At 40.5% G+C, this 13687-nt stretch overlaps 1 protein-coding gene across 1 annotated transcript in view; it reads right to left on the bottom strand.

Annotated features, from left to right (window-relative positions):
* BTBD8 (BTB domain containing 8) overlaps nt 1-13367 on the bottom strand; it is a 42981-nt gene extending 29614 nt beyond the window's left edge. The window contains exons 1-4 of the mRNA XM_063343138.1: nt 13027-13367; nt 12765-12950; nt 3355-3626; nt 2331-2448 (exon numbers count right to left, since the gene is read on the bottom strand). Of these exons, the coding sequence (XP_063199208.1) occupies nt 2331-2448; nt 3355-3626; nt 12765-12950; nt 13027-13136 (686 nt within the window). The 5' untranslated portion in view covers nt 13137-13367. The remainder of the gene's footprint in view (nt 1-2330; nt 2449-3354; nt 3627-12764; nt 12951-13026) is intronic.
* Between the last annotated feature and the right edge of the window lie 320 nt (nt 13368-13687).

Raw genomic sequence — 13687 nt, 5'->3', positions numbered from 1 at the left:
AGAGTCTTCAAAAAAATCAGATGAGACCTTTGCAACAGGAGCTTCTTAAGGTGGAAGCGGAAGGGCAAAGAGGAAGAGAAAACAGTGGATAAAAACTGCTTTATGGTTTCAATCTTCCAGATTTACAACCAGTTATAGTGTTAGCCTCTGTATATCTTATCTGGGCTACTGCAACCGTAGATAATATTCTCATATATACAATTTTTTCCTGACACTTACTAAGCTTCCTATTATTTATAGAATTACTTTATAGTGTGCATTTCCTGTGGCAGAAAAAGAAAAGCGTTGTATTAGACATGAGAATCCTTTCTTTTACATGTATCTGTTGGCTTTTAAAGCGTTTCAGAGCATTTTGCGTAGGAAGAAGTAAGAAGAATGCTATTTATGGTCTCTTTTCAAGTCATTATATATTCTGGAATCTCATCTCTCTTCCCTCCTCCTGCTTCAGAAGTCTCAATACTTTAAATTAGGAACTTCTTGCACATTCCTCCTGTGATTCATCCAGCAGTAATAATAATGAAGCTTTTACAGAATGTTTCCTATCTCAGTGAAATATATCCACACGTAAATGGGTACTACATCACAGCTTTGATTATGTGAAGTTCTGAATAAACACACAATTCTTGTTTTTATAAGACCCAATAACGCAGTATCATGGAGATATGAAATACTCTATCTCCAATTTTGCCATCCTCTTCCAAATAAATTTTAGTAACAAACAGGGCTATATCAACTGCAAGGACATAGTTGAAGTGATATTTCAAAAGCTCATTTTAAATAAGATGGCTGCCCAGTAAAATATGGACAAGCATGTATTACCTAAATATACATTGATAAAATTTTAACTTATAAAATATAAGGAGATACCAAACGAATTTGAAGTAAATTTATCTGTGCTTGCCTACTGTCGTGGTTTGTACCGCAAGTTTATTACTGAACAAACTGACTTGCTCCACTCGGAGCTTTGTAAGAAAACACCGCAGCAGTAGGAAGACGTAACTTGGCAGCTCTCTCAGAGCACTGCTGCTCACACTGTGAAGTCTACTGGAAGTTCACAGGGCTTCATGAGAAAGTAAGGAATGCTCAGATAAGTGGGTGTGAGAGGGTGAGGGCTAAAGCTGTCGCCTGTTTGAGAACTTAAAAAAAACAACCTTAAAATAAATCAATCATACTGGCGCTTTCACCACAATTATACCCACAGTTAGATTTTCCTTGTTCACTCCTACTGTTCACATGATGCAGTACAAAAGCAAGCAAGTCTTGTGCCTGTTTCAGAACATCCTTGTTTTCTCTATGATTTACTGCCGTATTTTTTGATGCTGGTTAGACTAGATACATTGCTCCAGGCAGTAAGTGGCCTAAATTAAAGAAGATCTGCTGATAAAATCTTTTTGTTGACTTTCTTTTTGCATTAAAATATTTGTTTCTCAGAGTTATGGACCTGAGAACATGTCGTCTTACAGTGTAGACCAGAAGAGAAAAACATGCCTAACGTCACTACATTCTGGAAATTTAGTATATATCCTAATTCTATTATTTTAAAAAATAAAATAACTCTCACACACACTATTACGACGTGTCTTCTGTCATAACCCCCCCCCACTAGTTTTGTATTGAGAAAATACTAAAAATAGAGGAAGATTTTTTATAATCTCTGTTATTTATATACTCAAAGGGAACAAAATACAGGCTGTCTACTTTGCTATCTCAAGTGCAAACAGACTCATATCAAAGGTACAAGGAGTGGTATTGATGCTTTAATTTGCTTTCCCAAGCTACAGAAGTCCAATAAGCCAAAGTTGTTAAATGGTCTTGGACTTTAGATCTTATAAAGGCTGATGACAATCTTTACGTCTACATGACTGAAGTAATGAAAGTAAAAAAATCACATTCTGTATGCACAGATTTTGAAGAGAAAAAAATATAACTACTACTCCAGAAATTTTCTACCTGTATGCTATTCAGCATTAATAGTTGAATAGTTTATTAATAGGTTTTTCATTTTTTTCAGAGAGCATATTATTTAAAAAGAAGTTAGCAAAGACAACCTACACTGTATTTATACATAAGTATATACTCATTGTATGGTTTTACAATGGAAATCTTAGAAGTGCTAAAAACACATTTGTATTCACAATAGTTGCCGTTACTGAAATAAATAACTTTCATTGCTATCAAAGTACGGCCACTTTGCACATAAGACCTAAACAAATATTAGTTCATAGCTAGATAACAGCACGAGCAGTAAGTTTCTATAGACAGACAGTACCGGCAGCATTTTATACTAGAAGGATTTTGGTTGAAAAACTTTACAGTAAATACTTACGTACCTGTGAGCTTGAAAAACTCTGCCTTCTACACAAATATTAATATCCGGACAACAGCACTTCTTGTAGAGCATCATTAAGTCTTCTCCTAACACAGATGCAGCTTCTAGTTTGCAATTACCTGCAGATGGGGAGAAATAGCTATTTTCACTTTGTGCAATGTAGACTAGACTATTGACAGTACACAGGCAACTTAAAATATTTGAAAAGAAGAATCTGACATAATGAAGATTTTCAATATTGCATATTCAAGCTAAAATTTTCCTGGAAAAGTTTCCAGACCTCGCATTTTACTTCTTGTTTTGACTTACTGGAAAATTGACCAATGCTTCAGATTTGATATCTATGTAAGAAGTGCTACAGTTACTCCTTCATAAGAATATGTACCCAGATCGGATTTTCTACAGAGATCTGGCATCTCTGCATCAAAAAAAGTAGACTCTGAAGAAGTTCAGGGTCATATAGTGCTACAAGCTTCTGCCCGAGCAGATTTGTTGTTTGATCCTGTCTTACTGACACAGCTGCAGCAGCCAACACCTCTGGTGTAGATGCAGTTACACATTTCCTCGTGTTACTTATTTCATTCACAGCTGTCATAGGGAAGACTCTGAAAGATTCCAAAATCCTCATAAAACAACTAGTGTTACTTGCTGGAAAAGGAAAGGGATGGAGAGTTTCCTTCTGCTCTGTGTAAGTCTTCATGTGGTGAGGACTCAACTTTGCTGTGTTGCAGAGAAAAGATGGGACACAATACTGATGAACATGCCTGATGCCTGGCAAGCCCCATCAGATTTATTGTGCTACCCATGGGCCGGGAACTGCTCCTGCCAAACTTCTGCTGCAATTCATTTTTTTGAAAGTGTGAGAGAATGAGGTAGATCATAGCAAAGAATATCCACGTAAACTGTATTATAACAGCAGCTTTAATCTTTGCCTGCATTTTTACATCTGTATGAGTCTTCGTATAATTATTTAAAGGAAAAAAAACAACCCACCAAAATAAACGAAAGTGTAATTCCAAACCTACCTGTAGGGTCATTGTTGCTTTCTGCATCGATGGCTGCTTCTGGAATTTCCTCTTCAATACACGATGAACAAGCAACTTCTTTCTGCACATCTCCACTTGGAGTATTCTGATCAACAGGCGCTCTTTTGCCATCCCCAAGACAATTTACATTTGTTTGAGTGTTCTGAAGAGTAGCAATGTTGTTTTCTTGTATTAATTTGGGTTCCAATACTTTTTTCATCATAACCAGCTCCTCAGCTTCTTTAAGATTTTTATCAGATGAATATGCAAGCCTAGAAGATGACACTAAGTTTAATCTTGTAATTTTTTAATTGATCAAAACAAAGAAGAAATTACATTGTTCTTGTCTAACAAAGTTCATGACCAGAAAACAAAAGCTGGACTCTACAGTGCTTAATAATAAAAAGCCTCCTTTTTAAAATTGTATCTCTGGAAAACTTATTTCTGCAATGCTTCAAAAAGCATAAACAAGGATTACAAGTAAAATGTAATATCAGATTAAAAGGAACAAAGGTTTCTTTCCCCCACTTTGCTTTTTTAACTAAAGAAACTTTTGTCTGCTCTTTATAGCTCATCTACCAGCAAAAGCAGAAGCAAGCTGTATCGGTAATGACCGATTTATAAATCTTAGTATGACCAGGAAAAGGCATTTGATTGTCCTTTAATATCATCAAATTTCCAAACCCAAAAATATAAAAACCTTCTAACATCAAGGTTACAAATACAAAACCGTAAGAATGCTACAGAGATATAAATGAATGATATTAGAGATATAAATTTTAATTTCAAAGGAAGTGCTTGAAAGCATGAAGATCTGCAGTTAAGATTACCCAAGAGCTTTCACTTTGCCCATGTGGTTATTCCTGCTTCCCACTTTCCCATCTGTTTCACCAGCTTATTTTTGGCTCAAGATCTGGAAAGGCTAACAAAGCCTGCAGTCTCTGACTGCAAAGATCTCATATTTATAGAAAGATACTGCACTCCAGCAACTTAATGGAGCCTTAAAAAGTCAATGTGAACAGATAACATGCTGTATCAGGGGTTTCATACCACATAGATGAAGTTAGCAAAGTTTAACAAAGAGTTACAGTTACTTTGGATTTAGTAGACATGTACTTACGGATCTGCATTTAGTCACTCATTCCATGGCAAAGAGGCTTTATTGTTAATAGTGGAGACATAGTAATTTGAGTATGCTATTTGAACACCGTCCTCTAAAGGCACAGAGAAAACATACAAAAGAAATCATCTTCCTTCTTAAGTCCTGTATTTAAATGATTGAGTTAGGTAGGGTTTGGTTGTTTTTTTTTTTTGTCTGTGTGATACAGGTTCTCACCAAGAGAGAATGAAAAGAAATGAGAATGTAGGGAATGAGAATTTTAATATTTTATTAGATTTTGAAAGCAAGGGCCAGGAAAACATTTGCCAGAAGTAATAAAACTTCACATTGAAAGAGTAAGATTGGTGAACCCTCTTTACATGGGTTTTTTACATGGGTTTTTAAGGTTATTGTGCCTACATCCTACATGTGCTTTCAGAACTCCTAACCTGTGAACCTGGCCTGACCATCTATTGCTTTTCCTATTTATAGTACTTCTGTGTTTTACAGCTCTATGTCAGTAGGACTCAAGAACAGAAATTCAGAGTAGAAACCCACTTAACCTAGATATTTCAAAAGCTCCACAGAAGTATTCTGAAGGTTTGTCTTCAAGTAGTTTCTCTCAAGAAATGTCACTTAAAGTCACATAGACAATGCCACTACTAGACAAAATCCGATCATTCCCACTTTACCTCCTCATCTTCAGCGGATGTAAGCAAATACCACAATTACAGAAGTAAACTGGAAACACATACTGAATGTGAAAAACTGCAGGAAGATCCCTAGTAAGGGTCTGCTGAAAGAGAACTGCCACTCATAGCATGTTAGGTTAAAGTCGCACTGGAACTTTACTTACCTTTCTGTTGCTGTGAAGCTATTGCATATTCAACATGTAAAGACAGTACAAATTGACTTGGAGAGGGAAAGAAAATCAGCGGCAACAGATACACTGCTTTGCCATAAATTCATTATTTTAATATTCTTGCTTACTTTCTGCCAGTAACTGAAAAACATATCCATAGGGAATCTGATAAACTAGGCAGTGAGGCAACAACCTCCTGTGAATCCTCAGCGTATTTTCAGATAATCTACAGAAGAAACCTCAGGAATGCAATTCTGTTATCACTAGGGCTTAAATCAATAAAAATGGCACCCTTACCACAACTAGAAACTCCGTAAATAAAACAAGTGGCATGTTGTTAAACAAAACTAAGTAACTGGTTTCTAGATCAGAAAAAGTTATTCTATTCAAAATAAATTTTTTTTGTGTAAAAAGTCAAGAAACCTTGATCATTTCAGTTAACATTTAAAATCCAGCCACAGTCCTGAATTTATTACTTCCAGAAACTCAGCAGAATATCTGTATGTTAGAGTCCTGCTTAATAGAGGCTGTAAATTTACTACTTAAAGACTCATGGAAGCATCTATTATTCTGCGTCACAGAGAGCAATTACATTTTTAGCACATGTTTTACGAATTTTCCTTCATCTCAGTTAAATCTCATTAGATGTTTTTTCCAGAATGGAAGATTCTCCAGTTTTCTAAAACCTGTTATAGAAAACTTTGCTTGGCAACACCCTTTATTTTATAGGCTCATTTCTAAAGGCAGAATTAAGTTTTTGAGACTGTCTTCTACGGAATATCAAATGGCACCTTCCTGCATAAATAAAAGCTAGGGAAGTCTTTTATCCACAGCAAAATGCATAGCCCAGACCTTGAAGCTCAAATGTTTTTGTGATAATGTAAAACCATCTCTTTAAAACACAGTTGCTGTAAGAAACCAGGCCCCTTACTGCAGAATTATGGTCTGAATAGTTTTTACCGTTCCAAACCTCTTGAGTAGGCATCATTCAATGTGACACCTTAGTTTAGTAAGTTTAAGTGCAGAAGGCGACAATTCTATAAAGTTATAAATTTCTTCTTCATATCAGATAGAGGTATCATCAGGAGGTGTTAGAGCTTAATCAGTTTTGAACTGACTTCAGTATTTACAAGAAAGAAGTTTTCACAGTCATCTGAACAATCTAAGAAGGCATAAAAGTGTTCCAGTTCTCTGAATATCCCTAATGATGATCAGGAAAGTACTAGATTGCACTCACTGTGACCAAACAGCTTCCTCGAATACATAAGCAGTATGGAGTTATTTTGGTTTTATAACAACATGTAGCTTTCACAGCCATCTCAAAACACACCTTGAAGAAAAGCATGTACTTTGTGGGTAGTTTGCAAGCTACTAAAAAAACATCAGGTAGCCCAACCAAACTTACTTTTGTGCAGCTGAAGATTTCATTCACAGTTTTGTTTTTAAAGCTGTCCTGAATTTATCTCTCCTCTCATTCTACACCACTTAGGCTCAATTCTTTGGGAAGTTTCTCAGCCTTAGAGCTCTCTTTAAGGCCCAGCTATTTCTATCAATTTTAGATGCATGACTCCACACACTCTTGAAAACCATATGGTCTCATTAGACAACAATTAATGCAGTTCTGTTCTCAGAACAGCCACAAAGCCAATACTGACTAGAATCAGTGAGATGTTTTGCTGCTTACTAAAAATATAAAACAAACACGATCACTAAAACATCCTAAGATAATATTTGGGTCGAAAAAGAATAGAAGGACAAGTACAGACGTCCAAAACAGGATACTACTTTGGTAGTGTAGAAGATAATACAATTAATGAAAACAGACAAAACAAATTATGTTTTTATTTACAAGTTGTACAGATGCTATGTGTTGTTTTCAACAGAACTTGGTATAGCACATACCAAAACTTCCAAGTAGTAACTAGATTAGCAGTGACATATCTTCAGTAAACATGTAAATTACCATATTATACAGTTTTACTTAAACAAAGCTATGTGTTATCACAATTAAATACCAAAATAGAAAAGAGATATATTAACTTTTGTTAATAAAGATAACACTGAGAATGTAGGAAGTCTCTGAACCACCCCCTGCCCGTGGTTTTAATACATTTGTGTCTTTAGCAAACCCAGCTGCAGCCAAATACTCTCATGCACTGCATTTAACGTTGGTGGACTTGCAAAAATACTTCAGCAATACACATATAGCAGTGAATCTTTGTTAGTGCAAGTTAGGCATGTCATACACGTAACTTCAACCTACCTTAATCACTTAAGATTCTTCCATTTCCCTTTAGATTTGCTAAAAGAACTGCTTGATTTTTGCAGCTAAGATGGTTATTTTAACTTAATTGATTTCTTGAGATGAGTATTTCAGTAAATTTCTTCTCATGAGATACAATATCAGCTGCTTTGCTGCCTCACACAGCTGCTGATTAAATTTTCTGATTCCTTGTGAAAGCTAAGCATTCCAGCAGAAGAAGAATCTGGCCCTTAAGCAATCATGGTCCCCATGAAAGGTTTCTACCCATTTCTCACATATATTGATTTTTTTTTCTTGAGGCATAAATCCATGACATTAAGATAACATGTTTTCCAAAGCAAGATGTTAATATCACACACATACCAAATATACTGCGATTTGACAGTTTAGCTTCTCAACTTCCTCTGAGAAATTGAGATTAGATATAAACATGGATCAAAAAAAAAAAATCCAGTATGAAGAGAGACAAATTCATTGTTTCTGTGTATGTGGAAAGGAGATAAGGTCGCCATTGTTTGGCATATGTTTAAAGCCTTCATCAAAAGAAACAAGGCATCATGGTGAAAGCTTTCTTCCCCCTACAGGATATAGCATAAAATCTAAAGTACAAGCTGCATGTAGCATCTTACTTATTTCTCTCCCTCCCACCTTCCTTGCTTAGCAAAATCTCATTATTCTCAATGACTAGCTTAGCTCGTATTTATAACCACAACAAACTAAACTGGTGCTGTAGTAACAGACCAGAGAGTATGATTATATGAACAGAAGCCATTAAATTAGAACAGCTCAGCTATTCAGAGGAGCAAATTCCTTAATCCCTTAAATTGGGCAATAAACACTTTGGATATCAACTTTCTCAGTCTTCACTGTTCACTGGAGATAAGGCTTTACAGAGCATTTTAACTTTCACAATTCAGGATTTATCATTTCACAAAGTTTAAGACAGTCACATCCAAATTTCCCATGTTGCCCGTATCTATAGGGTGGGGTTTGTTAATGCTATTTGTTTTGTGAGGGATGATTTTTTTCAGCTGCATTGCATTGTTAATGCAAGGGAAAGGATAGTTGTTGAGCCATACAACGCACCCGCATGTGCCACAGAAAGCCCTTTTTGCGGTTAGCTTGTTTTCAAGTTACATGAATCAGTCACTCAGAGAAGATATTCCTTACATGATAGGGTACACCACATCAACAGGCAAGAGCGAAAGGAGGATAAAAAGGGAAGGATCATATCAGCATAAACTGTATAACCCACAAAATTTCAGAATGTGGGAGGCATGCTATTCTTCTGAAATAGAGTGGTCTGCAATCATAACCCACTAGAGAGGAATGCAGAAGCCTAGATATTAAAGGTAAGATTGCTGAGGTGTAAGCATAAAGGAATTCAGTGTACATGAACAGAAGTCATTTTTGTTTCCTCCAAAATAGCCAGTATCCCATGGGGACTATGACAGTCTAGCAATCAGTAAGAATAATCTCACACACAAGTTGTTTACGCAAATGATTTCCCTTTTTCACTACTTTGTAATCCACTGTTATGGAACTGTATGTGGGAATTATATTTAAACAACAAATATTCACAAACAAGTTGTGCTGTATCTGATGCAACTGCTTTATGAAAGACTCGCATGCAAGAGAAGGTCAAGCTGAAAATAGAACTAAGCCATCATCTTTTGTAGCATCAGTCTGATGTCACATGATTTTAATAGGTACCCCACCTTCTGGCTTGGTTCCCCCCCGACCCCACCCCCACCCCGCATACAGGGAAAGATTCTGACAGGCATGAGCAACATCAAGACTGCAAGAGGTGTGACTAAGTGACAGATGAAACTGGATGCTGTAGGGTATCTCTTGTATTAATAGCAGTTACTACAGCCTAAAATCTATTCTACAAAGGAAAGGTGTGCATAGTCTACAGAAAGAAGTTACTGCCGTTGTGCTGTCTAGGAGTTTGCCTTCAAGAATGTTTTCATCTGCACTTAAACTAGATATAGCATCCTTCTACTGCCTCATACAGAACTGTACAAACATAACACGGTCGAAGCTTTGGCTGGTCTATTTTGAATCAACTGCTGGTGCTGCAAATTAACCCCCGTGGCAGTAAACGTCACAATGACAATTGTATTCCTTTGTATTTGATCTGTATTTATTGCTTTTTAACTGGATCTGTCATTAGGTCCTTCTCTGTCCTTCTTTAAATCCAATCCCTTTAATACAAATATCAGGAGACAATAATAACTGTATTTTTATTTCTAAAGCTATATTTTTCCGACTGAAAGGGTAAAAGCAGTATGCCCCTCAAAAGGCAAGATATTAACGATCTAGTGATCTGTGACAGAGTATTGTCTTTCAGGGGTGCTAAGCTGGTCGCTTCTCGAGGCAGACTGCAGAACCCTGCTTGAGCAGTCATCTCCTGCCATACTTGCAATCATTGACCCTTTTCCAGTTGCATTATGAAAAGTGACAGAAGGCTATTGGAGGGCAGAGTCAATATTACATTAGCTTCATTGGGCAAAAACGTAGGATGAATGGTGTCTACAATAGGGATGCTGCACTTCCTGCTGACCAGCAGCATCCTGCTGGTGTCCTCAGACAGTTCAAGTATAGGGAGGGAAACAAAGCAGTGCTCCGTTGTTCATCTATTTCGTGCTGAGGCTATGCAGAAAGATCAGCATGAAGTTCACCATGTCCTCCATCCTGCTCAAAACTGCTCAGAAGTTTGGCAAGAGGAGATGCACAGCCTTCAGCACACGAGTGACATGTAGCCTACATCTCTCCCGATTAAGGGAGACAGAGGCCCAAAGGAAGTATGTCTCACTGAGATGCATGCCAGATATAGCTTGTGAGAAAAAAAAAAATCCCCTAATCCCCAAGGAAAGATTATTTTTACTTGGGAAGCTAAAATAAAAGCTGAACACAAACAGGAAAAGGAATGAGATTTTGTTAGAGCTCTGATGGACTCTTCAATACCACACTAGTATTCCACTTTTGTTCTACAGAGAAACAGCATTTATAAGCAGAAAACTTAGAACTTTGGTAGAAGACTACAACTTTCTCTTGGGAGCTCAACTGCAGCCACAGATCTTTGTTATGACTTACCATGGTGATTCTCGTGCTCCAAGAACTAGGCTTTCAGGCAACCTCAAGCTGTAATTTAAGACACTGTTTTGGATTTGTGAAAATCTAATTCATTTGCATCTTAACAGTAAGAAACCACTGAGATTCAACAGCTACTGATGTTATCAGAAGTCATCAGTCCAACAACGAAAATAGGCTCTTTTCAACCAAAGCTGGTTCCTTTCCTTGGTCCAAAGCAGTTCACCATGGTCAAACTCCAGTGCATTCTATGACACACATTTTCACAACATAGGCTAGCTTAAAGGATTCAAAAGCTGAAGTATTAAACAGCACTGAAGACTAAGTTAAGAAAGGCCAACCATCTTGCAAAACGCACTTCGTACATAGCTTAGAATATATGGGGACGTTCATTTGAAGATTCTAAACTCACACTGAAAAGATAAAAGGTTTATAATCAGACGAGCTGTTCTGAGTTTAAAAGTGCTTTTCAATACCATGCTTTTTGGAGAACGTGCAGGACTCTAGGGATCATTACTTGCCTTCCAGCAAGCACAGGCAAAATTGAAAACAATATCAGTGAATTGTAGCCATATTAAGTGCTTACATTAGGAAAACAAAGGAATGATATGACAGTATATAAATAAATAAATATCCCCAATAATTATTTTCCAATTTCCAAATTAAAATTATTGTGAATTTTTAAAAGTTGCACTGTCATGCTTCTGCATAAAAGTCTTCTATACCACCATGTACATGAATGTGAAGCAAATTAATGAAAACGAAGTCATAATGGAGCTAAGAAAGAGACAAGACAAAAGCCATGCTGTTTTATTTCTTTCCGCCTGTTTTGCTAATGCTTCTGCCAGACTTTGACAGTAACCTAACAAATGCCCTTTATCAGCCTGTTCCACTGAACGTGTTTTAGATACTACTCTCAGTTCAAGATGTTTTCCTTCATGCTTCTGATAACTTTAGTTACCCTGAATACGTATTTTTAGCCATCTGCTGCCTTATTTACAAATTTAAGGAGAGATCAAGTGAAACCAATAGGGAGAGGTCAGCCTAGGTTATATTTTAAGCACTAAAACTTCAAAACTGCAACACCTTCCCCTTCCTCTTGCCAACACTCTCAAGACTTTGCCAGTGCATACATTTTCTTGGCACATCCTGAATTCATCCGAAATCCCGGAGTGCTATCGCTCCGCTCCTCTGCACGCCCCAAAGTGCCAATTGTTTCTAACATCGGCCGTGTTTTATAGAAGAGAGGTGGCACCACTAAGATCAGCCCAGTTTTACAGAAGGGAGGTGGCACCACCACAGCTTTGCTTGAGAAAAGGAAACGCTGCTCTGTTCTTTGAAAGAAGGATCGCAGGCACTTAGAGGCAAGGACGACTGCGAGGTCTGGTGGCGGCACCAGCCCATACCCCGGATGTACTCACCCACAGTTCGGAGCAAGATGAGCGAGGTGCCAGAAACAGGCTAATAGCTGGCAATGGGAAAACACGCCGTCCCTCACACCTGGTCCCTGGGGAGCAGCCAGCCCATGTGCTGCACCAATGGTGCCACACGCCACCCACTGGGATCCCAGTTCCGCAGGAAAGCCGTGCTCTATTTGGCCCAGGGTGTGGATCAGTAGGACTTCTGCGATGATCCCACAGTTTCTAACTGTGTGCATCCTCCTGATGCCTCTTCATCTCACTCGATGAAGTTCTCCTACGCTTCCAAACCCATAACTTTTTTTTTTTTAATGTGACGTTACAGGGGTTTTTCATTAGGTAATGTTGTTAAACAACGGTATTAGTAAGCACAGAGAATTTTGAAGGCTACATTCAGGATTTTTGCTGTGTTTGCTCTCGTTCTATTACAAAGCCTTTACATACCATAAAAACCACGCTACGGCAGAGTTTACCCGTGCATCGTCAGCAGCAGAGCAAAATAAGCAAGTTAAAGTCCTCCGCAAGCGCTGCAGGAAGGCTACGAAGACACTGCTTTGAAGGGGAAAGCTTTAGAACAGGTGTTAACACCGGGGGAAAGAGAAGAGGAGGAACACAGGAGGGTCAGCGCCGCCGACAGGGTCAGCGCCGCCGCTCCGCCGCCCCTGCACTCACCGCAGGAAGCGCCGGAACTCGGCGGGTCCCACGCCGTCCAGCCACAGCACCCCGCGGGGCGGCCGCCCCCGGCCCAGCCCGGCGAAGAGCCGGGGGGCCCGCGCCAGCAGCACCGCCCGGTGCGCCCGCAGCGCCGCCTCGCCCAGCCGGATGGTCACGTCGGAGCGCGTCCCCTCCGTCAGCAGCCTGCGGGAACCCACCGTTACCGCCATGCCCCCGGCCCGGAGCCGCTCCCTGACCCAGCCCGCCGCCCCGCGCCTACCTGTCGAGGTCCTGCCGGAGCTGCTCGGCCAGCGCCTCCTTCAGCCGCTGCCGCTCCACCGCCGCCGGACCGGGGCCCTTCGGCGGGGCGCCGACACCGCAGCGCGCCATGTGCCGGCAGCCGCTTCGCTCCGCGCTCGGCGCGGCGGCAGGAACGCGGGGCGGGGATTGACGGACGGTCCCTTAGCGACGGCGCCAGAGGGGCGGCCCGCCGTATTCACGAAAACAAGCGGGGCGGCGCCCGCCTTCCCGCCAACACTAGCGGCGCCGAGAGCCCGGGGGCCGTCTCCCAGCGGGACGGGGGAGCCCCGCGGTGCGGGCTGCGGCCCCTTCCCCGCTCCCTCTTGGGGGCGGGGCCAGGCGGAGGCCACTGCTGGCCACGCCCTCCCCGGCGGGCACCCCTGCGGCGGGGCGGTACCGCCCTGCGGAGGGGGCGTGGTCTGTTTGAGGGGCGGGGCCTGTGGAAAGGGCGGGGCCGGCCCCGCAGACCTCTGGCTGCCGCGGGGAGGGCGCCCCCTGCCGGCCGACGGGCGAGCCCCGGTGTCCCCCCCCCGGGCCCTCGTAAAGACCCGTCTCTCCCTGCCGCTCTCTTACCGAAAAGCGCCTGGCTTTCCGCTGTCGCCCGTTACATCTCCACCTGCTGCACTTCGCACGGGGAGCAG

The sequence above is a fragment of the Chroicocephalus ridibundus genome, chromosome 8 (genome assembly GCF_963924245.1).
Source record: "Chroicocephalus ridibundus chromosome 8, bChrRid1.1, whole genome shotgun sequence".
Classification (NCBI taxonomy): Eukaryota; Metazoa; Chordata; class Aves; order Charadriiformes; family Laridae; genus Chroicocephalus; species Chroicocephalus ridibundus.
The sequence above is the reverse complement of the archived record's forward strand: the minus strand, read 5'-3'. Positions and strand labels throughout refer to the sequence as shown.